Source organism: Mytilus edulis, chromosome 13 (genome assembly GCF_963676685.1).
Source record: "Mytilus edulis chromosome 13, xbMytEdul2.2, whole genome shotgun sequence".
NCBI classification, from domain to species: domain Eukaryota; kingdom Metazoa; phylum Mollusca; class Bivalvia; order Mytilida; family Mytilidae; genus Mytilus; species Mytilus edulis.
Window position 1 is genome coordinate 66,241,577 of NC_092356.1, and position 25,703 is coordinate 66,267,279.

A 25,703-nucleotide genomic window follows, 5' to 3' on the forward strand; every position below is an offset into this window, starting at 1 on the left:
TACACGTCTCAATCTTCAAAATCGGTTATCTAAAAATACTACCATCGCTAACATTTTTAACAATAAAAATCGTGGTTACCCTTCTATCGATAAGTGTCATGCCAAAAAATGACTTACATGTCCTCGTCTTTCCACCAACAATACGGCAAGGTCCACGTTTAATGGTCGCACATTTTCTGTAAATTTTGAAACTGATATAACTTGACAAACAAACAGTATTATTTATTTACTCACATGAAACAAACCGGGGTGTGGTATTCAGTATGTAGGAGAAACTGGACAATATTTATTTAAACGCACTCAAGAACATCTGTATCGTTTTAAAAGACCAAATAAATTCAAAAGTATCATTTATCGACACCTTAAGAAGCACAACCATCCTTTTAAATATTTAGCAGTTCAACCTTTAGAAGTAGTAAATAAGCACCCTGGTGAATCGCATTCAAAGTTTGTACAATCACGGTAAATAATTGAATTAAATTGGATTAAAAAATTACAGACAGTTTATCATCTTGGTCTAAATGATAATATCATGGGAATTGGTAATATATCTAGAACCAATTCCGTTAACATTTTGGATATAGTTTCTAAAACTGTTCTTAAAAAACGTTCTCACGGTCGGAGAACAAATCGCAATCAAAGAAAATTTCGGTCCAATCATACCAATATTTCGGACCTAATTTCTATTTCAAAAAACATTATCTGTTAACATAACTCTGTTAGTTACCGGTTAATAAGTTAATTAAAGTTTTGGAGGATTGCAACACAATTTCATATAGCAGTCCTAAGTATGAAATTGTTCAAATTATTATGGCATATTGTTATTCTAAATTATTTCCCAAAATTGATCGCCCTGAAGATTATAAAAAACATTTTATTAAAATTAGGTATGTCAATTTTGTAAATATTGCCGGTATATTTAACGACCATTCTGTTAAAGAACAAATTCCTGGATATTTTGACAATACTGAGCTACCTCTTATTTGTTATATTTACAAGAAATCTACCCGGAAATTTGTGTTTAATTATAGTCAATTTTGTAAAGATGTTAATATCAGTGAAAATACACCTGCTTCATGTAATTGCAGTAATTCCGAATATATTTATGGACCCATTTCCCATGTTATAACAGGAGATCTTAACATCGTTCAAGACCGAGAGTTAAAATCATTCCTCAGTAAAGGACATAAATAACGTCCCCCGACAATTATTAATTGGAATGAGTGTCGTAATATCATCCACGACTCACTCCATACTTACTGTATGAAATGGATAAAACGGGAAAAAGCTGACAAAAAATCTTTGGACTCTTTTTTTAATTCAGTAATGAAGATAGTTGATATACGCATTCAACATTTAAAGAACATTTTACTATTAACAATAACCACAATAAACCTATTTCTTGTATCAAACATAAACTAAAAGAACAGGCCAAGGAATTTGTTTTTGTCCCGGCCGATAAAGCTGCTAATAATATTATTATTGTTTGACGTAAATTTTACATTCAGGTTCTGAAAAAGGAAATCACCAATTCACCAACATTCCAACTGACTCCATTTTCAGAAAACGAAATCTGTAACGAACATAAACTTTTAGCCACCGCTTTACAAGCAGAGCCAACTACAATGAAAGTCCCAACTATGTATTGGCTTCCGAAGCTACACAAAACCCCTTACAAATATAGATTTATTTCGTCTTCAAGCCATTGTTCAACTACTAAATTGTCTATTCTTCTTACCAGCTTATATTGGTGATTTTGAATCTGTTCAAAGTTTTGATTTTTCTACCCTGTATACCACATTGCCTCACATTCTCATTAAGAAAAAATTCACACACCTAATTAAATGGGCATTCAAAAAATCAGAATGTGAATATATATATTCAAACTCTTTTAGGTTATTTTTTAGTAGCAATAAACAAAAAAAAACTATATTAATTGGACATGCTTTGATACTATATATGCCCTTGAATTTTTACTAGATAACATTTTTGTTCGCTTTGGGGATTCCGTATATCGTTAGATTATCGGAATTCCAATGGGGACTAACTGTGCACCACTTATTACGGACCTATTTTTGTATTGTTATGGGTTACAATTTATGACAAAAATAAGCAAAGACCCATCGAAACAACATCTGATAAACAAATTTAATAATACTTTTAGATATTTGGATGATATTTTGTCTCTCAATAATGACGACTTCAGTATGTATATTAATGAAATTTATCCTGTTGAACTTACTTTAAATAAAGCTAATACTAACAATGACCACTGCCCTTTTCTCGATCTTGATATCTATATCACTAATGGAAAGCTGAATACTAAAATTTATGATAAAAGGGATGATTTTTCATTTCCTCTTACGGTGTTTATATATCTCAACTTGTACGATTCGCTCGTGTATGTAACAATGTTTTAGATTTTAACGAGAGAAATTTATGTATTACTGAAAAATTATTACACCAGGGTTTTCGATATCACAAACTAGTCAAAACATTTACTAAATTTTATCATCGGTATAAAGACATCATTCGTAAATATAGCTCAACATGCAGACTTCTAATACGTTCAGGTATTTCACATCCAATTTTTTATGGAAATATACTTTATAAAGCACACAGGTGTCAGTATTCACCTCAGAAACTTACGATACTGTTGTCAAGTCATTAAAGATTGCATATTTTGGCGTTAATATTGAGTCACTGATAAGGTCTTTGCATCGGAACTAAACACATTTATTATAAAAACAGTTGTTGGCGTGACACGGGTTATGTTCTTCTCATATATGTTATGATGGTATGATACTAAACCCTTAACGGGAAGGATTATGCCTGATGTTCATATGATGAAACCATAATCTTTCAGTCAGTTTAATTGAAGTCTGAAGCTGGCATGTCAGTTAACTGCTAGTAGTCTGTTGTTATTTATGTATTATTGTCATTTTGTTTATTTTCTTTGGTTACATTTTCTGACATCAGACTCGGACGTCTCTTGAACTGAATTTTTATGTGCGTATTGTTATGCATTTACTTTTCTACATTGGTTAGAGGTATAGGGGGAGGGTTGAGATCTCACAAACATGTTTAACCCCGCCGCATTTTTGCGCCTGTCCCAAGTCAGGAGCCTCTGGCCTTTGTTAGTCTTGTATTATTTTAATTTTAGTTTCTTGTGTACAATTTGGAAATTAGTATGGCGTTCATTATCACTGGACTAGTATATATTTGTTTAGGGGCCAGCTGAAGGACGCCTCCGGGTGCGGGAATTTCTCGCTACATTGAAGACCTGTTGGTGACCCTCTGCTATTGTTTTTTATTTGGTCGGGTTGTTGTCTCTTTGACACATTCCCCATTTCCATTCTCAATTTTATTTTCACCAATATACCCCTACCCAATAATATAAATTTTTTTTAAAGTTCTTCAAGATTCCTCGTAGTAATTACAAATTCGATATATTATTTGAATTGGTTAATCAATATACTACGTTGCTAGAATAGCCCTGAAACGATTTACTGTAAAGCATATCAATATATCTGGTTTATGACTATATACCACTGAAAATGTCTCATTCAGTAACGGGGTCAACGAGTGTTGATTTAACTTCAATTATATAATTAAGCCAAAATTTACATGTTTGTTTATGGCAAAAAAAGTGCTAAACATTGCTGTGGAATACAATTTTGAAAAAAAAAATTACATAAAAGGATTGAGTGTTTCAGTGCTGAATTGAAACAATTAACAAAAATCAAATATCCGATAACAGATTATCCTTGCTTCTAAAATCCGAATGCTTAATCCATCTTTACAATAATATAGAAAGGTGTTCTGTCATCTCTGTCATGATTTCTGATGATTTATAACCATGCATATTTGTCAGACCATTTGACTGAACTGCGTGAAAACTTTTAGGATTCAATATATACATGAGTCAAAACATTGACTGTACTATATATAGTGTGTAACTTTTGACAGTTTGTTGTCTTCACATGAACCAATTTAAAATATGTTTTACGTAGTATTTCGATTATATAAATTTAGACTATCCCAAGAATCAGCCGCTATGAAGAGGAAAGTTACCGAACTAGCGGACAAGAACGACAAACTGAACACAGAAATAAGAGAAAGAAAACAACATGAATTAACAAAGTAGGTCATAAAGTGTTTTCATTGACTTGAATGAGTATATCAGATATCTGTGTACAAGATGTGTCATTTTTTTCATACATATAAAGGGGCGTATGTAAAGTATTTGTGGTGATACCAAAACCCGTTGAAACTTTTCTATTGGCCACATTGAAGACGACCGGGTTTTCTAACAAACTGTCAGGTTTTTCATACAGAATGTGAATTTAAACAAGGGCTTTCATAGGCTTGAACACTGACCAAACTGGTCTCTAAATGTCACTGTAACTCAACGACTGTCAATATGATATATTAAAAATAAGTAACAAAATATATCAATATGTTTATCAAAATAAAATCAATCATTTTTGTGATGAGAACCATTTACCCATTATCCTTACAATATTAAGATAAATTAAGGAGTTATTTAATTCTTTATAACTTTGTCTTTAGTAATAGTAAAAGTTCAATGATAAGTTAATATTGATATTAAAAGGCCTCCGAACAAAAAGGGATGGACAGATCCCCGAGCCCGAAGGGCGAGGGGATTTGAACAGCCCTTTTTGTGAGGAGGTCTTTTAATGTCAATATTAAATTAATCATTGAACTTTTACTGACTTACAAACCGTCAAAAATATATGAAAAGTACATAAAAAGCACTTGCAGAAACCTAATTCCCCTGAACTGGAAGAGTCTAAATACGTTTAACTAATATGATAGTTAAACAGTACTCAGACTGGTATATACAATTAACAGTTACCAAATTGAAATGAAAACGGACCAATTTAATGGAATTACATCATATAATTATTTATTTATGATAAAAAAAATTAGCATCTAAATAACACCAGATGATAGTTTTACAAAATTAGGGGGTAAATTTATATTTGTTAGCCAACTTTTCAAAATAACGATTTCTTATTTAAAAATCGGCAATCAAAACCCCCGTACAGACCTCATTTACCTCACTGACCAATGAATATTATACCCAACAACTTCATGCTATATATACTTGATGTTTTTGATCTGTCAGTAATCATGAAATACATATAGAATCGTTAAGATCAGACCTTAGAAAACAGTAAGTAAACTCTTCCAACAATTAGCTTTTTAAAAGCTTGTTTAAGAACTTTTAATCGGACAGTCCTAGATGCATAAGGTCCTTCACAATATTCATCCGGCAAATGTTCCTTTTGTTTCTGATTTGGTAATTTTCCTACATTAAGATACATGCGAATGCAAAATAATTAGTGTCCAATCAATTAATAGGTCTTGCTTTATTTGTGTGTGTGTGGTTTTTTTTTTAAATAAGAACTATGCATGCAAACTTCAATGAATAAAACCGTATTGAACTAGGTTTCGCTGTCCTGATCAAAACGTGTTGGGTGAGATATATTCGCAAGTTCAATATATTATATGAAAACAAACACTTTAATTTAGTCGTCCGTTATTCCCTTTTCGTGTCTAAATGAAGCAAAAACGCCTGAAAAAAACTTATCTTTCTTAGTTTTATCCTTGCCTGACAGAAAAAATCATATGTTATAAATCGCATTCAAACATTAGATAAGAACAATAGTAAAAAAATATCTAAAACTTTTGAATAAGCAGTCATTTATGTGATAAACTGAAGAGACCCCCCTCCCCCCCAAAAAAAAAGAAAAGAAAAGAAAACAACATAAAAATGAAAATGAAAATTGTGAATTATAGCGTTTTACAAGATCTTGTCTTTGTGTGCCAAGTACTAGTACTGTAACAGAGATATTAATCAAATTGATTGATTGTTGTTTGCTTTACGTCCAGTAGCAAATATTTCATGCCTGTTAATGACTATAACACATAAATTTTAAATACAATAGGTAGGTCGTACAATAGGTGCAAGAGTTTTTAATTTGTTTCATAAAATCTACCCTGAAGTCGATCATCCATGTTTACGTGTAGTTTACAATATTATTTCACGCATCCAATTTAGGTTAGATACTTTTAGCTCGCTTTAGTAACTGTGAGAATTCTGTGTATTGTACCTTATTTTTTGGTATGATATTCTGTACTACCGATCACTACCGATCACCTGGTTGGTCTCGTGTGGGGGCGTTCGCCTCGAGAGCGGGAGGTCATTATATTTGTTCAAATCCCGAACGGGTCAAACAAAGACGTTAATTAAATTGGTATTATATTTCAATGCTTAACACGTGGCATCATAAAGTAAGAGCACAGACTGGCCGTCTCAGCGTCGGAAATGTGTCCTGGTCGGTTGACTTTTCTTCCTGCGAACTAATATCTTGTGAACTTACACGATAAAAAAAAGACTCAGCTTGTCAGTCTAGTAAAAAACGGGGTTAATGCTCTTATTATATTTCACGTAATCGTCCTGAATATTAATTTTATTCGCCGCTGGTCGTCATCCATTATCATTATTAATTTTACCGTTTTATTATACAGTGAAGTGTTGGGATTATTATCTTTCACGGTAAATAATTATAGTAAATCAAATGTGCCTTTTCGGATATATAATATTTGACGGAAAATATTGAATTAACTCCGTATAACTATTATTTAGTCATGGGTCGGTTTTGAGCTTATTATTCTGTACACGGAATGTTCTATATAAAAAAAAAAGACCGAATGTTAACTCTAAATATTTTTATTTATCTGTGTCTTTTCTGTCGCATTAATGTATACCTTTATCTCCTTTTATTCAAAACCATTGTTTGCTTGGGTATAGAAATATTTACATCTCTAGACCTCTCCCGTTTCACAGTATACCCTTGCTAAATGGGTGCGTTCGTTTGGCTTATTGGTTATAAAAATACGCAGCTTTGTCCAATCAAAATATAATAGTAATGTATATCAGATGCCTGGTGCAGTGAGAATTCCAAGCTATCTTAACCTTAAAAAAAACATTAGAGGAAAAGATGATCTACACACGAGTTGAATGATTGAAATGTGTAAACAACAAGAAAAGTCAGCTTAATCTTTTTAAATAATTATAAGTCGCATGGCTGATTTTAACAACATTTTTGTGACTTTTGTTAGAACATTAGTAGATGAAAAAAGGATATAACAAAACCGATTAGCAAGACAATATTAAAAAAATGAAACGCTCAAAATAAGTTGAATCTTTTTTATAAATTGTTGTCAACATTTTTTATCCTTTTTTCCCCTTTTATGACAACTATTATACCAGTCTGAGATATAAATAAACTTCAAACAGCAAATGTTGTCACCTAGACGAGGGAGCCGTCATTGTATGCTTCCATATATAAGTTATTGCCACTAAATGAAGATTATTTTTCTGATGTAGTCCCTCCCCTGTTAGTTTTGCTGGAAATTATACAAGGTAACCCCTGATGTGTACTACGACAACGTTTTTTTAATATTAAAAAAAAAGATTAAATGCAAAGAGAAAAATGATGGAAGAAATGCTAAGATTTACGCATAAAAATTCAAATGTAAATAAAAAATGAAATATATAAAAATTGGAAAACTGTTTGAGACAATAATCACCGAGGACAAATTATTATAAATCACTAAATGAAGCTGATTAATTTATTTCTCCTTTGTGTCCAGTAGCAAATATGTCATGCATATTCACGACTAGATTCAAAGTGGATCAATTTGAAGCAAATGTTCACAAATTTAGAGTGGCACTTTTTACAATAAGGCAGAGCGTTCGCTAGAGGTAAAACGTATGCCGTAATAGAATAGATTTGAACAATAATGATCGAACTCGTAAGTTATAAAGCCCCCCCCCCTTCCTTTTTTTTCTCCACGATAGACGAATGTCATATACAAAACGTCATGAATTTACAAACAATAACGGCCACTATAAGTAAATGAGATATGGACTTTTTTATAAATTAATTCCTATTGCAGCCAACATAACAGGTTATTTATTTCCACAAAATACCGCCTGATTATTGATCGAAGATATTTAAGCAACCAAAAGCACTTTGAATCAAACAAATTCTTGAAATGGTAAATTAAGGTATTTTGCTGGGTGTTTTTCCCAATCCTATTTCGGGACCCCTGATTTTAAGAGGGCGTATCTAATTAGTCATGCCCGATTAACTTTTATTGAATTGAACTTCAACTTAAAGACCTACATCGGGTAAATAAGTTCGAGGTACAATAAGTAGACAATAGAAATCCTTTGTGAAATAAGATCGTCCCAGGTATCTTAGAAAATAAATTTGCGTTGAATAACAATGAAAAATGCACGAGCAGGTTTGTAAGAACTTAAAACATAAAAAGTTGATACCATATCATAAGAGAAAAAATGCAGTCTAGTTTGAGTGAAATTATTCATTCATCCGACATGCAAATCAGGATGGCATCTGTAAATCTTGCGATGCGGCGACATCAATTGGTCATTAAGATAACAATAGTTTCATAGTTTCCTTAAGCTTGTTTACAGCAATTCTCAATTTACGAACTGAGATGGGAATTTGAACTTGGATGATAAAAAAGGAACCACGACAAAAAGACAAACAGTGGTCTGCAAAACATAAAACAGAAGCGTAAGGTGACCTTTTCGTCAATATACCCCCCTTATGATATATTAGTTTTGATTTAAGACCTACAAGAGTACTCGTATTAATTTCAAATTAGTTATATATATATTTTGATTAAGTTTATCAATATACAACGTTTCTAGATTAGCTCTGAAACGACTTACTGTAAATTTACTAATTAACAAATTTGTTTATATTCAGTCTGAAAGAGCAGGATAAGACAGTTGTCAGACTCACAGAAGGCATGGATGCACTTAAAGACCAACTCAAAGAAAAACAAGAACAAATATCAAAGTAAGCCAGTGTAACTTGTGGTCAATTATGTAAGTGGTCTTACTTAATAAATGATATAATATATTAAGGAATCAATAGTACATATCGGCATAAGGTCATATGTTAAAAGATGTCCCCTCCTGGCGGCCATCCTGGTTGATGAATTTGCTACAAAGTTACAACATTTGGTCAGCTCCTCATACAGAACATTCGTGTTATGTTTGGTTATAATCCATTTAGTGGGTCTCAAAAAGAAAACATGTTTATGTATTGCACATAAGGTCCCATGTTAAACTAAGTCCCCTTTGGCGGCCAACTTAGATGATGAATCGGATCTAAAGTAATACTCTTGGTAAGCACCTCAAACAGAACATTCGTATTATGTTTGGTTTCATTCCATTCAGTGGATCTCGTAAAGAAGACATTTGTATGCATTTTCAATAGTGTTCAATGTGACAAGAAGTACACTGCTGAGTATCATCTTGTATGATGGATCAGCTCTATAGTAACAACACTTGGTAAGCACCTCATAACAATCATTTATGCAATGATTTGATTCATACCATTTAGTGGTTCTCTAAAATAAGTTATTTGTATGTATTGTTCAAAGGGTCCTTTTTTAAACTAAGTTCCCCTTTGGTGGCCATCTTAGATGATGAATCGGCTCTAAAGTAATACCACTTGGTAAACACTTCATACAGAACATTCGTGCCATGTTTGGTTTCCTTCCATTCAGTGGATCTCTTAAATAAGACATTTGTATGTATTGTCCTTAGGGTTCAATGTTACAAGAAGTTCCCTGCAGAGGACCATCTTGAATGATGGATCAGCCGTAAAGTAACAACACTTGGTAGCACCTCATAAGGCACATTCATGTCATGTTTGGTTGCAGTGGTTCTCTAAAATAAGTTATTTTTATGTATTGTCCAAAGAGTCCTATGTTTAACGAAGCCCCCAACCCGCTTGGATAAAGGATCAGCAACAAACACTTGGTCATCACCTCACAACGAACCTTTATACTATTATTTGAGTGGTTCTGTAGAAGACTTTCCAAATATTAAACGACGATGACGACGACGAATGAAGACAGACAGAGACGACGACAGAGGCTCAAAACCCAAATTATACAAATGTGATGACCAGTCTGTAAAATGGTTTTTTTAATAATACTTCTCTCAGAGAATGCAAAAAGGTTCAGTGTCTTTTTGTTTTTCGAATGTGCAAGTACACGGCCACGTCCACCTATTTGTAGTATTTCTATTTTTATTGAACTGATGAGTTACGCCTTTTTCAACTGATTTTTATAGTTTGTTTTTATGTTTTACTGTTACACCACTGTCCAAGGTTAGGAGAGATTTAGGCTACATTCTCTACGTATGTGCCTGTCCCAATTAGGGAGCCTGATTATTTAGTGGTTATCGTTTGCTTATGTGTTACACATTTGGTTTTGGTTATTTTTTTTGTACAAAATTAGATCGTTGGTTATCTCGCTTGAATCGTTTTACATTGTAGTCTAGTCAATTTAGTGAACAACCTGCAACTAATTGCAACACAAGGTTTTTCTCTGAAAAACAAGTCTGTTACTATCTATAAACAACATACTAAAACTATACAAAAATATATTTTGCGGAAAGTGGTTTAATTCACGAAAATATGTTGTAGTAAAAGTAAGGTAATATGAGTAACTTCCCCTTATTTGCCAAAATTGAAAAAAAAAAATTATACAAAAAAAGATCTGTATTTTTTTAAAACAGTTCAAGTAATACAATACTATGCATAATTATCTCAATTCAAAAGAATAATATTACAAATGCATCATTTTCCTTTCTCAAAATTTGTATATTTAAATAAAGATATAGACCAAGATTGTGTTCTCCTATTTTACAATTCGAAGATCTAATTCTCCACAATAGTGATGGTATGTAACCTATAACAGAAGACTATTTTGAGTTAGATTAACCAACATATTCACAATCTTACTAGGTTTTTGGAAGAAATCTACCCCTGTGTTTCAGTTTATTTTACTTGGGGGAGGTGTTCTCGAAACACATGTCTTTGGCCATTTAAAATTAAATTTTTTTGCAAGACTAAATTTGGAAATTCAAACTTTTCAATTTATTTTTTTACCAGAACTTTCGCATGTTTTGAAAGAAAACATGTTTTTTCTTTTCTTCTTGAAAAAACATGTTAAGATTTAGAATTGAACAATGTTTTTCAGAAAAAAAAGGTTGTATGTTAGAATGAAAATTCCAGGCTCCTGAAGCAAATAATAAACTACTCATGTAATTAGCGACGATCTCAATACTTGCACACCATATAAATAGAGCTTTGGTTGTAGCACTTAACCCACAAGGGTGCAAGTTCCATACCAGGAAGGTCGCCTCCCAAAACATCAATATAATATATAATAATAACACTGAACCCACTTTTCACTGGTTTCTAATCGGATGTGTACAGATTTATATTTTAGTCGGTGCCAAGAGTATTTATTCATCAACTGTAATTAGCTTTGAACTAGCTATTATAACTCAGTGTAATTTTTTTAATTGGTTTAGTATATACTCTGTGCTGACTTTTTTGAGTTGAGCCCTTTCCATCTGAGTTTTACTATTTGCACTTATGTTGTTTTCTATTTCACAACTGTTCCTTACTATGAGAGGGCTGAGTGCATGCTCGAACATGTTTATCCCTGCACACTATGAATATAAGTACAAGTAAGTGGCCCTTGAGTACATGGTTGTTCTTGTTTGCTGTCTGTCATATTTATTTTTCTATTCATTGTCTTAATAGTTTAATATTTTAACGATGAGCTATTTTAGTCGTTAACATCCGCACACTCATCATTATTATCTCTTGTGGACATTTTTGTCATTGCCAATCATACAACATCTTATGTTTTTAGCATGTAAAATTTTACAATAAATCATGGTTTCAAACATAATACCAAGAGATCACTGATAAAGTTTAGTGGACCTTAAAAGCTAAACATTTATGTTTGTTAGGCATTAGGTGTATTTTATTTGAATATTTTTTCAATTTCGTTCAAATGAGAAATATCTGAATAATTATGAATAAAGTGAGGTTTTAGATTTTTAAAGTCAATTAGAAAGCAACCTAAACAACTAACAAAAATTTCAGATTAGACAGGACTATCTTTGGCCATAAGTCGACAACATTTTTACTGTTCTTATGCTTAAGCTTATTTCCTTTTAAATTAATTTAACGAGATATCTTAAAGAAAGAACTTGATAATGCTTTTCTTTATATACATATATATCTTTGACCATAATATTTCATACCGCAGACAACCCATGTTAGTTCTTTGTCATTATCAATTGATTAATGTTTCAGACCACCCCAAACAGGTTTACAGGGTACACACAAAAGGCGCTGCAGGGGCGGATTCAGCCATTTAAAAAAGGGGGGTTCCCAACCCAGGACAAAAAGGGGGAGGGGTTCCAACTATATGTCCCCATTCAAATGCATTGATCAGTCAAAAAAGGGGGTTCCAACCCCCGGACCCCCCTGGATCTACCAATGCGCTGTTACTATTAACACTTCTTCCTGGAAGTGATCACATCAATTCATTCAACAGTCGGCTTATCTCAATTTTAACATCTAAAATTTGACAACTTTGGTACAATTGCTTTTAAATTTAAGCTCTTGATGTAAAATTATAATGATATTGACAAAGCTTCTCTTGAAATTGCCTTTTCTACATTTCATGCAGATTCAGTGAACTAGTGTATGTTCCAAAAAATTAAAAAGCTTACATATCTGAAATTAAACCTGAATATTGATAAAGCTTGCTAAGTAAAATTGGTCTGTGTTTAACTGTGACTTTATGCAATTCAAATGTTGAAAAAGAAGCTGATGAAAAAAATTCACAAAAAAAGACTACAATCAATGACGATGCAAAGACACTAGAAAAATATCTCTTCCAACAATTAACATGACAAATTCAATTTAGGCAGTAACCAAACTGATTCACGGTTATTTTTAACACAATCATAATTTTTGGTTAAGTATACCAACATATTTAATTACTATAAATACATAACAGTTATATAGGATAACAATTTCAAACTTCCACAAAATGCACTTCCTTAAAACTGAACTCTACTGTGTGTTTATTTATTCTACATTGTCTAGAGAAACTATGGGAGGGTTGAGTTCTCACACAACATGTTTTTCTCCCAGCCGCATTATTACTCTTATCCCAAGTCAGGAACCCCTAGCCTAAGTTTGTCTTGCGTTTATGGTTTTTGTTGTTGATAATTTTGGTTCATGTGTATGTATTGAAGTTTCAAGAGTGGTTTCCATTTCGCTGAACTATTGTACACAATAATAAAGGGGGTCAGCTGAAGCCCACCTTCGTGTGCCGGATTTACGTACTATGTTGGAGACCGATAAAAGGGGCCTTTTTTTGTCTCTTTGGCACATTTTCTGTTTCCATTCTCAATGTTACGTTTTTAAAAATTAAGCTGGAAGTAACCAAGATTTTAAAATTTTCATTTGTTATGCTTCTCACTTACGGGTACTATGTTTTTCAGTCTGTGGGTTCGTTCATTCATTCTTCTGTTTGTCCTGCTTTTATGAAAGTTTTTGGTCCAGGTAGCTTTTGATGTTGAAGTTGAAGTCCAATCAACTTGAAACTTAGTGCACAAGCTCCCTGTGATATGATCTTTCTAATTTTGATGCCAAATTACAGTTTTGACCCCAATTTCACGGTCCACTGGACATAGAAAATGATAGTGCGGTGGGGCATCCATGTACTTTGGACATTCTTATTTTGTAATTAGTTTGTAAAACAAAATGTTTAACACAACAAATTGATTATTATTGATATCGATAACAAGAGGAATACATATGCATATAATTATAAGATAATAAAGTCAGTCTATAAAGATCTTATGTTAAAAGTTTTGACCGTGAATAACCATGAATAACCATGAATAACCGAGCTTTTTATTTCCATTTTCACAATTTTTCTGTACACACCATATTTTAGACAAGAATTACATTTTTTTTAATACTAATTTCTATAGGACTTCTTAAGATAAGCATCAGAAAGTATCTCCTATTTATATCCCAATTTGAAAGTTTTAACTACCAATAACCAAGATTTTTTTTCATTTCCAGTTGTTGTTTTTTTCTGTCTCAAAACATATATTCAGCTAAATTACCCAAATATTAATACTGATAACTTAAGGACTTCACAAAATAAACATAAAATAGTATGTTCTTTTTTCTATGTAGATCAAATTTCAAAAATATTAACCATTAACAACTGAAATTTTCTGTGTTTCCAGTTTTCGACGTTTTTTTCACTAAAAATCACTCATTTCACCTCAAAATTACTTCAATATGAATAATAATAGCTAATGGACTACTTTATAGTCTATTAAGATAAGATTGACTGTCTTCCACAAGCTTTAGGTCTAAAAATGCAACAATAAATAATAATTTTTCTTCTTTTCCAGTTTTCAGCATTTTTTCTCTAAAAACCACATATTTCACCCAAAATTACCTTTTCCGCAATTCATATCAATGTATAGTTTTAGTATGTTGTTAGTACAAGGCTATATTATAATTTACACTAAAAAAAACTTGTGTTGCAATTAGTTGGAGGTTGAGTGATTTTAGAGCTAGATTGACTAGGCTATTGTTATTTCGGGGCCTTTTATAACTGGAAAATGTGGTATGGGCTTTGCTCATTGTTGAAGGCCTTACGGTGACCTATAGTTATTAATTGCTGTGTCATTTTAGTCTTTTGTGGAGATTTGTCCCATTGTCAACCATACCACATATTCTTATATATTTATAATAAATGCATTGAACAAAATGACTAAAACCTCTAGACTCCTATCATTGTCCGTATTGCCCAAATATTGATATGTTATTATTCTATTTTTATGCCCCACCTACGATAGTAGAGGGGCATTATGTTTTCTGGTCTGTGCGTCCGTTCGTTCGTCCGTCTGTTCGTTCGTCCGTCCGTCCGTTCGTTCGTTCGTCCGTCTGTCCCGCTTCAGGTTAAAGTTTTTGGTCGAGGTAGTTTTTGATGAAGTTGAAGTCCAATCGACTTCAAACTTGGTACACTTGTTCCCTATGATATGATCTTTCTAATTTTAATGCCAAATTAGAGATTTTACCCCAATTTCACGGTCCACTGAACATAGAAAATGATAGTGCGAGTGGGGCATTCGTGTACTGAGGACACATTCTTGTTTTATGATATATTCATCTTTTGTCTTAGATTAAAAATAAAACTGTAAAAGAACCCAAAGTCATCGCCCCCTATCCTCTCAGCCCCAGTTAAAAAATATCAATATGTAAATCAATTTAACAACCACACTGTACAGTATGCACAAGTTTCCTCAATGTTCGAAATAATATGAATGGTACTTCTTTTTACTGCATAACATTTATTTTACAACTAAGAGGTTTTAAAAAATGGACGTTTATGTAATTTTTTAAAGTCAGCTGAGACAAGTTTACCCATCAATAATTCTAATGCATCCTTTTCTAATTTTTATGCCCCCACTGTAGCGGAGCGAGCATTAAGTTATACCCCTGTCCGTCTATCCGTCTGTACGTTCCAGAATTGGTTTCCGATCTCTAATTTTAGTTTGCCTCAACCAAATGTTAAGAAACTTATACACAATGCAGGGGCGGATCCAGCCATTTTAAAAGGGGGGTTCCCAACCCAGGATAAAGGGGGGAGGGGGTTCCAACCCTATGTCCCAATTCAAATGCATTGATCAGCCAAAAAAGAGGGGGGTTCCAACCCAAGAATCCTCCCCCTGAATCCGCCACTGACAATGCTTACTACCACAAAACAGGTCAAGTTCGATTTTGGTCACTTTTACCATACAGACATGCTAGAGTTATGCTCCTTAACAAAAGGAAAAAAATGTTGATTTTTTTGTTTCCGTTTTCCAACTTTAGTTTGTCTCTACCAAATGATATAAAACTTATACACACTGCGCATTACCACAAAACATAAATAGAGTTTGAATTTTGATGGCGCCAATTTTCCAGTTCAAGAGTTATGCTTCTTTACTAATACCCCAGTCCCACTAGGTCACGATCGCACTACGATCTGTGAAAAAATACATATTTTTATGATCGTGGTACAATCGTGTAGATCGCAGTAAGGTCGTATCATAGTCGTGGTGAGGTCTTCATGATCGTGATGAGCTTGGCAAACTTTGAACATGTTCAAAACAATCGTGGTGTGGTCGTGGCAAAATCAGGTCGTAGTAGAAGCGTAGTGAGAGCGCGCTAAGATCGTAGTAAGATCGCAAGGTCGCTGTACCATCGTAGTGAGAGCGTAGCGAAAGCGTGATTTTATTCGGAGAAACTGCGCTACGATCTCATTGCGACGTTCTCACCGCAACCAAACTACGCTTCCACTACGACTATACCACGCTGTTCACGACCATAGTACGATTCTAGTACGCCCTTGCCGTCCTCATCACGCTCTTCTTACGACCTGACTACGTTCATTTTACGACCATTATTCTCATTGTCATTTTCCCATAAAATATATTAATTCTCTCCAGGTTTTGTTTGTCTGTATGTAACTGGGACTTCTTGTCCATTTTCTCTAACGGCTCAACCATGCTTCTTGTTTTCATATAGATTAGACCGTTGGTTTTCCCGTTTGAATGGTTTTACACTAGTAATTTTGGGGGCCTTTTATACCTTCATGTTCGGTGTAAGCGAAGGCTCCGTGTTGAAGGCCATATCTTGGCCTATATAATTGTTACTTTTAAAAATAGTTACTTGGATTAAGAGTTGTCTCATTGGCACTCATACCACAACTTCCTATATCTATTGACACATCTGTTTCATATCTGCTATCGTGCACTAAAATATCGTCATTTAAGCTTTATGGACCAGAAATAGGTTGTAATTTAGGTCGGATTGGTTGGTCCGACATCTCTACTTGATCAAGATTCGTTACTATCAGAGCTCCATTTGCCTCTACATCAACCCTAACACCACGACCACGTGTTCTAGTAGATTATGGTGGCATGACTGTATTTTTTTCGAGAAATCTACGTATCAATCAGAAATAACACTGTGTAGTAAGATCGCGGTTTGAACGTAGTGTAATCGTGGTAAGAACGTGCTATAATCGCAGTAGAAGCGTGGTAAGATCGTGTTGCAATCGGATATCTCGTGGTATGGTCGTAGTGAGAACGTGATGAGCGTAGAAAGGTCTTGATAAGCGTAGTAAGGTCGCAGAATAAGCGCGGTGAGAACGTGTTATAATCGTAGCGGGATCGTTGTAGAAGCGTAATGAGGACGTAGTAGCATCGTGAAAGCAACGAAAATTTACATTTTCATGCCGCTCATACCGTGACCTCACCACGATCGGAATTTGATTTAGATCGCGGTGAGCGTGGTGCGATCGAGGTCTAGTGGGACTGGAGCTTAAAAGCAAATTTGCTGAATTTTTCGTTTCCGTTCTATAACTTTAGTTTGCTTCAACCTAATGTTAGAAAACTTATAAACAATGCTTATTACCACAAAACACTGACCAAATATGAATTTTGGTGATTTCTTTTTTCTGTTCTAGGGTTATGGTCCTTTACATATGGAAAAATTGCTGATTGTTTTGTTTCCAATCTCTGATTTAAGTTTGTCTCAATTATATGTTATGAAATGCATATATAATGATTATTGCCACAAAACTCAGTTAAAGTTCAAGTTTTTGTAGCGTCACTTTTAAAGTTCATGAGATATGTCTCTCTTTAAATTCATATGTTAGTGTGGTATCAATTGAGACCCTATGCACACATTCTTCATTTTTTTAAGTTAAATTATTTAATCTTTGGGCGAAGAAAAAAATAAGGAAATTATATGAGTTGTATGAAAATATTTTAATTTTAATTTTTCAATTTTTATATGGATAACATTGGATAAAAAAGTTCTTTTGAGTGGTCAATAGGCCACATTGTGGTTGCTAGATTGCTATTAAAAACTTTTTAAAATGATAGACTCAACAAAAATAAATATTCAAGTGTTTGGTAACACATAACTATTAATTTTTATAGATTCAGAAGTCTTTTCCTAGGGCAATTGCAATAACGTTAGATATAATAGTTCGTTTTATAAACCCCGTTGCTACATGTAGGCAACCAAATAATCACAAAAACAAAAAAAATGTTCAATATTTTTTAAAGTCACTATGCAACGACTAATGGTGGATTGAATATGAAGTCATTTCAAGAGGGGGCAAAAAATGCCCCTTATCATACCTTGTCCTTTACTGCTTGTACTGATCTTTATAATTATTAATCAGGACTTCTTCATGTACCAAGACCTAATTCTGATTTTTGTAAAAGAACATTTCAATATTCTGGTCTTATAACCTGGTATAATTTACTAAATAATATTAACTAAAACTAAAGCAATAGATATTTTAGATACATTTAAAACCAGCTGTTAAAACTAATTTCTAACTGAACAGAAAAAAGATGCACGAGAATATATTTCATAAATTTGTTATAAGCCTTTTTAGAAGAATCCTGACCAAAAACTTTTTTCTAATATATAATCATTTATCTTTTTTACATGCAACTGAATCAGTTCTAAACATCCCCCATATTTCACTGCCACATAATAGTATGGGTTTACAAACGTGGCAATACTAGGGTTAAATGATGACAAGCATCTCTGTAGCTTAAAACATGCTTTTGAAGATTTTTTGTATAATTCATATTTACATTGCTTGAATATACCACTATATGTAAATGTGATTCCAAGATATCTATATAATTTTGCACTTTCAATCTCTTTACCTACAAAATATAAACAGCATTTTAAAAGTTTTTCTGGCTTGTTAAAAATCATCCTTTTTGTCTTTTTTAAATTACATTTACCATCAAAACACCATTCTAAACAATATTAATGTAACATATTTATTCTCTTTTGCAAGCCTTCCTTTGTTTCTGAAAAAATTACTACATCATCATCTTACATAAGACAGTCTTAATGATGAACCACCAGCAGAGGTATCGAATAGTGTTGTAAAAAACTAAAAAAACACGTTATAAATTTCTTGCGTTCAAAGCGCTTTTCTGGATTGACCTTCATCAGTAACGCCCAAGTTAGAATACCAAGAATTAATAAGAACCGAAAAAATGAGGAACAGTTTGCCTGAGAATGTTAAACCTTATTTTTCTCAAAATTTAAAAATTTATTAACGAATGATTTTAGAACGGTTTGTTAGGAATCATGTTAGTACCGAAGTAATGACTACTGAGCTGATTATTCACTCGGGGACTGATTGTCTACCTGCAGACTCAGTACTGTAAAAATGAAAACAACAAGTTATTAATTTCTTTCGTCTGGTGAACCTTTTCTGGATTTACATTCACCAGGAACGCTAGATTAGAATATTTGAAAGCTAAGGATGTATTATAATCGAAAAGGTTGAGCAGAAATGTAGACCAGGAAGGACCTGAAATATTGTCATATTTGCTTGAGGGTATTAAAATTTTAGTTTCGTATAATTTCAAAAATTGATATATAAGTTTATAAAGGTTTGTTAAATATCATGTTAGTATCGACGTACTGACTACTGAAGTACTGATACCATCTTCAACAAACGCAATGGTTTTATTCTCAAGTTCATTATGTCTTGTAAAGCATTCCTTAAGCAGGTTCAATTCTCCATTTTCTACATAAAGAAGTGCATGTACCAAGTTAGGAATATAACAGTTGTTTCCATTCGTTTCATTTGCTTGTGCTGTTGATTTTGCCATTTTTATGATTTTTCGTTTTGAATTTTTCTTGAAAATCGATATTTTTGTTAATTTTCTTTGACATAAATACGTTTAAATATATGTTTGTACCTTCTTTTCTTTCTTTTTATTATAGATTATTGCAAGGATTAAAAGAAAAGGAGAGAATGGTAACAGAACTTCAGGAAGAAAAAAGAAAACTCACAACTGAATACAAACAAAGTGAAATGAAAGCCTTTTCACAGTAGGTCGTTGTTACATTTCTTGTATGGTGTAAACTTTCCACTAACACCATACTATATTACACCATTCACCATAAAGCATTATACAATACACCCTGTGCTATAACATACTCGTTACACCTATGACCATACACCTTACAAATAACACTATAATGCAATTTAATTTCAAATAAAGCATGCGACCTCAAAATTAAGTATTTATACATTGCATTAAAAAAACGTATATTGTAAATTAATGTATAAAATTAAAGATCAGTTCTTATCAATATTTGCATAGTTTTAAATGTCGTACATCATTCATTATTCCCGATCGCACGTTAAACCATTACACCATTCCTCTTACATCATACACCATAGCACCATTCACCTTCTACCACTCGCCATATACCATACAGCGTTACACCATACACGTTTTTTGGGACGTTGAAACCATTCAAGGGCTGTAATACACACTATGTGCTTACAATTTATACAGACCAAAAGTATTTTTTTATAATCAAATATTGGGGCACTATTTGCTAAAGACATACGATTTCATGATACTGCAATTACATAAAACATAAAATATCCTTTAGATTACTCTTTGAAAATCCCAAAAAGAACACGCAATTTGTAATTATTCAATAAAAGAAAGAAAAAACTTTCTCTTATGAGTAATTGCAGCTCCTTTTTCATCTCTCGATAGAACTTTTGATCAAATTATAATATTATACTATCATGATGATTTGTTTTTACATGTTTTATATCATGCTTATCCGAATGATTCTTCAAATTAATACTTGTATGATATGTTCTTTGTCATAACCATACACACATCTGCTACATCCCAAAATAAAATTTAATGCAATTAACGCAATCGCAAAATACCATTGTACACCATATACTATTTGCCACTTTTTTATCATATATATTGGGTTTTGCACTCAGAGTTACTATTGTTTGAATAATATTGAATATATCTATCTGTATATCTTTACTATTTTGTAGATTAAAAGAAACTGAGCAAAAAATGAATACATACCTGGAAGAAAATGACAAATTAAAGTCTAACATTAAAGTTAAACAAGATGAGTTAGAAAAAATGTCAAAGTAAATTACTATTAATAATGAATATATATTCACAAATATCATATTTGTATAAAGAAAAAACAGCAAAAATACTACATTTTCTGGAAAATTCAAATTGCAAAATAAAAAGCAAAGACACACCAAACTAATGAAAAAAAAATGTCATAATTTCGGCTTGTTTTTGGCATTTTATCATGTAGAGAACGGTGGATTAAACCTCATTTTGTAGCTAGCTGAATATCTCATTTATATGACAGTCGCATATAATCTCATTATATTAAAAACAATGTACGAATTATACAAAAAGACTTAATAGGTTAAATGTTTAAAATAAGGAAACAACATCAACATTGTGTCACAAAATTAATCTGTATAAAAACAAAGGTTTATTACAAAAGAAAACTGGCAAATGGACAGTCTAAAGACACAGTAAATCACAAAAAATGAAATACAATGATACAGAAATTACCATAGCACAATAACACAATGGCGGAATGTATAAATACGAATTAAACCAACTATGTTTCAGTGAAGCTGATACTAAAGCTGATCTTACCAACAAACTGACAAAACATTTTGAAGATAAGATTGAAGACCTGGAAAACAAATGGAAACAAGGTGAAAAGAAAAATACTGCACACAAGTGTACAGGTAATAAAGTTAATAAAAAAACATAGAATTAACGAAAAAACGAGTAGCCTGATGACCGTTTGTCATATTTGTGTTTTGTTTTAGAATAATTGATTTAAGGGAAACACAATTGTCCTAATATCACAAGAGAATAAATTAAAGCATTCGGTGTATGAAAGTTAAAAGTAAGGGATGCGTATGACATCATGTTTTTCCATCCATGAATATAAGGTGTACGTAAGCTTTACGAATCAATTAAATATTATTTCCCATTTAGTTATTTAGAAAACGCAAATAACAACATAAACAAGTCAACAAAAGGTAGTTTTAAAATTGAATTTATCAAAAAGGATTATACATTATACACTATGGGACTCGGAATAAAGTACTACTGCTTATTCATAATCTGTCTAAAAAAATATTTGAATCTAGTAGGAATAGTTAATACAAAAAAACTTCATATTATTGTTGTGGTAGAATTAAAACGAAAAAAGCTAGCCTGACACAATATAATTGAAAATTAATCTTTATGGTATGAGCTTTTGTCTACAATAATCATTACTGTACCAATACTGAATCGGTACCATTTCCTCCATCAGTTTAATATCTGATTCAAATGCAATAAATTGCTAATATTCGAGGCTGGAAACTTAAAAGAGAAGGTATAATTCCTTGTCGCATGCTCGTGTATTTACGACACGTGTATGAAAAATGAAAGCTTGTTTATATATAGCACATGCATTACTTAATGAACATAAGATTTTAAAACAATAGGTTCAATTTGTAATCGTGCACGCATAATTTCTACAATTACATTTGAAGACTTATTTCTATTGTTAACAATTGTGTGTTTGCTTAGATTTTCAATTCTTTATTTACACTCAGACACAAAATATGTGTTACATGAGGACAAATTACAAATAAAATACAATAAATGACAGAATAGACAGGTAACTATTAACAAAAGTGTAATTTCTAAAGATAATAAAACTTGTAAGATACATGCACCTTTCTAAATGAAGGTAGATAGTTTCTTAATAAATATAGCTAGATTATACAATAACTGACAGTGACACAATGACAGCATATTTTGCATTTTCAGTACAGATGGGTATGTTGTATAATATTTCGGTATATATTTCTTCCGAAGTTCAGTAATAGAACTATTATTACATACATATAAATAATGATATTCATCACCAATACATGATTCATTACATAAGGTACATATGCGATCTTTTCTAGCGATGTTGTACCATCTGCCAGTTTCCATAGGAATTTTTAGGTTACATGTTCTCAGTTTTGAAATCCAGATTCTTTTATCCTCTGGAAGACGTAATAGATAATTTTCCAGACCAAACTGAGATTTAAATAACTTATAATATTCGCCACGAGACGAGTTATCAATATTACTGGACCACTTTTGAAGAAACTGATCTTGAAGAATCTGTTTTATAACGGGTTTGAAAGTTGAATAATCAATGTATAGAGAGAGTCGCGTTTGAACCAAATAAACCACAAATTGTAAAGACCTGGTGTCTTTTGATTTCAGATCCTTGGACCATTACTTGAAAACATAGGTCAAGGTCAAAGTTCAAGGCTGGATTTAAGATTTTGACATTTCTTTGTTTCCCATATGTATCTGAAATGGTTATAATAGATAGAGAAAATTTATAGGATGAAAAATGTTTGGGTCTACAAGGATCAACTTTGTTACATATAAATGTATTGATTTTATCGTTATTTAACGGCCATAACTCCCGCCGACGGTTTTTTAAAAGACATAATTAGGAAATTAGAAAAAAACTATCCATTGATTCTTTTACAATGACTTTGTGGAGCAATGACCTTGACAAGGTCACAAGATCAAAGGCAACGTCAAAAAGGCAAGTTATGTGTAGTAAGTTGACATTGATCTTTGATTTGTTTTTACTAATTATGGGATATATCAAGAACTCTTATACTTATAGGAACCATAAATATTAAATAAAAGTATGTGGGTCATTAAGGCGCAACTCTGTTACAATTGGACCGAAGAATTATAACGTTTTCGATAGGAACATTACCGATGACTAAAGTATTTGCGCGCTTCTGTGTATATAGAGAGTTTGCAATGCAAATAGCGTTCCAAATAAGGCAAACAAAATGTGATGCCCTAATATTTACAAAATGTATATAGAATATGACTAGACTCTGAAATTAATAGCATCTGCTGAAAGTACATAAACATTATTTCAATGACAAAAGAAATTCAGCATGCTTATGCACCGGAAATATCCTAAACAAATTGTTGTTTCCTGACTAAATGACACAGCATAATTTTCAGTAAGCCAATTCCAATAGCAAATAAAATGTCACTGCGACTTTCGAATGGATCACTTCGAATTATAGTTATTTGCGCGCGCACATACATGGTTGAACTTTCACAAATTCTAAAAATAAATAGCAGACCATCCAATCGTGAATAATTGATCTTAGTAGGTCTTTTCATATTTCTGTGGAAAGACCTATAGTATTTGTTCTGACTATCATTTTATTTCGGCCACATTTTGTTCTCGCGGCGTATAGTGGTTTCACAACATGTCGCTAAGATTTTTTTGCATATAATTTTAAACAAGTTATCTCCCAAAACACTGGTTTTTGTGTGTGCGCATCTTCTTCGCAACCGAAAAACAGTACGACAATATCATTTTACAAATTTTTCGTCTTACCCTCGGGAACTGAAGACTATATATGAGAGTTATTTCTCCTTATGCATTTAATATACGTGATATGTATGTGTAACTCGTAAATAATAAGTCATATAGACATAGGGTCTTTTGATTTGAGGTTCTTGGTTCAAAAAAGAAGAAAATCAGGTCAAAGTCATGTTTCTAATTTTTTATATCGCTTCTTTCCAAAGAGACATTAAGGTAGAGTATTGGACAATTGATTGATACAACGACAATTAAATTTCAAAACATCGATTTATACGAGTTGTCAGGTTACTATCAATACGATTGATAACAATTGATTAACACATATCAACTCAATCAACGAAATAAAAATACATACATTCGATACGATTGATCACGATTGGTTACCAAACATCAACTCAACCAACTTTAAAAATAGACCACACAGTCACTTGATCGTTGCCATAGAAAGTTAAGAGTAATAAAAACTTAGTGTCTTCGTTAACATAGGTGGAAATAGATATTTTAAAAGGTTTTCATAAAATTTTAGCTGCAAACGTAATACTTTTTACCAATCTTATCTATATACAAAATGAGAAACGTGTTGATATTACGCACCGAATTTATTCTAGTCACGCTAGCGGTGTAAAGCAAAGATTAACAGCAATATTTGGCGCCATCTTGACAAAGAATGAATGTTTCAAAATAACTGATAATATTACAGTACATATTTTTTTTTAAGTAAAACAAGTATTTTTTTTTAAGTCTTGGTGAACTCGCACACATAAGCTTCTATATTTCAATTGCAGAATATACACCGTGCTTATGAAGTCATTTGTCAAAAGCAAAGTCTTTTATGAGAACTTACCTTTTATTGTAGTTGTATAACCCCGTGAATTCCCGGTATCACTCCGTGAACTTCGGCACGGGTTACATTAAAGTCTGTAGGTCTATAATCGACACTATGGCTGCTTTAAACGCAAGACCGTATAAAAATATATACAAATTTATTCACACAAGTTTACAGTTCGAAAGCTAGGGGGAGACTGCCCCAGCAACAGTTTACAAAACATATAAATTAAGTCCAAGATAAGGGTATTAAAACATTATAAAAGGTTCTCATGAAATATATCTATCATTATTGTCCAATCTTATGTAATAATAAGCTGATCATTGTCCTCAGGCTTAACTTTATAAAATAGCGATAATTGCTTTTGTAGTTCGAGTGTAAGATACATGTATTATCTCTCACACTTTTGACAGCCATCGGATTAAGTTGTAAAATAGTAAATCTATAATCTCCTTGGATATTTGAAATAAGAAACATTATATTTAAGAATGAAACAAGAAATATTCAACTAAAACTAAAAGGAGAAATATTCAATTTAAAACTAAAACGAGAGTTCATAGAAATATCAAATCTTA

At 32.4% G+C, this 25,703-nt stretch overlaps 2 protein-coding genes across 2 annotated transcripts in view; both read left to right on the forward strand.

Moving 5' to 3' along the window:
* Nucleotides 1-13,438, forward strand: part of LOC139500621 (E3 ubiquitin-protein ligase TRIM45-like) — a 32,594-nt gene extending 19,156 nt beyond the window's left edge. The window contains exon 4 of the mRNA XM_071289371.1: nucleotides 12,499-13,438. The gene's annotated coding sequence lies outside the window, so the exon portion shown is untranslated. The remainder of the gene's footprint in view (nucleotides 1-12,498) is intronic.
* Nucleotides 4,058-23,175, forward strand: LOC139500474 (tropomyosin alpha-4 chain-like). Its single transcript, XM_071289212.1, has 6 exons — nucleotides 4,058-4,143; nucleotides 8,832-8,924; nucleotides 19,800-19,907; nucleotides 20,893-20,994; nucleotides 21,503-21,624; nucleotides 23,156-23,175. The coding sequence occupies exons 1-6, from the start codon at nucleotides 4,058-4,060 to the stop codon at nucleotides 23,173-23,175; spliced, it is 531 nt and encodes a 176-aa protein (XP_071145313.1).
* Nucleotides 23,176-25,703: the final 2,528 nt, after the last annotated feature.

Bases quoted from the DNA above. Each gene is read 5' to 3' on its own strand.
- LOC139500474 (XM_071289212.1), top strand. From the start codon at position 4,058: ATGAAGAGGAAAGTTACCGAACTAGCGGACAAGAACGACAAACTGAAC. The intron at 4,144-8,831 runs GTAGGTCATAAA...GTTTATATTCAG, and splicing joins AAACAACATGAATTAACAAA to TCTGAAAGAGCAGGATAAGA. The intron at 19,908-20,892 runs GTAGGTCGTTGT...ACTATTTTGTAG, and splicing joins GAAATGAAAGCCTTTTCACA to ATTAAAAGAAACTGAGCAAA.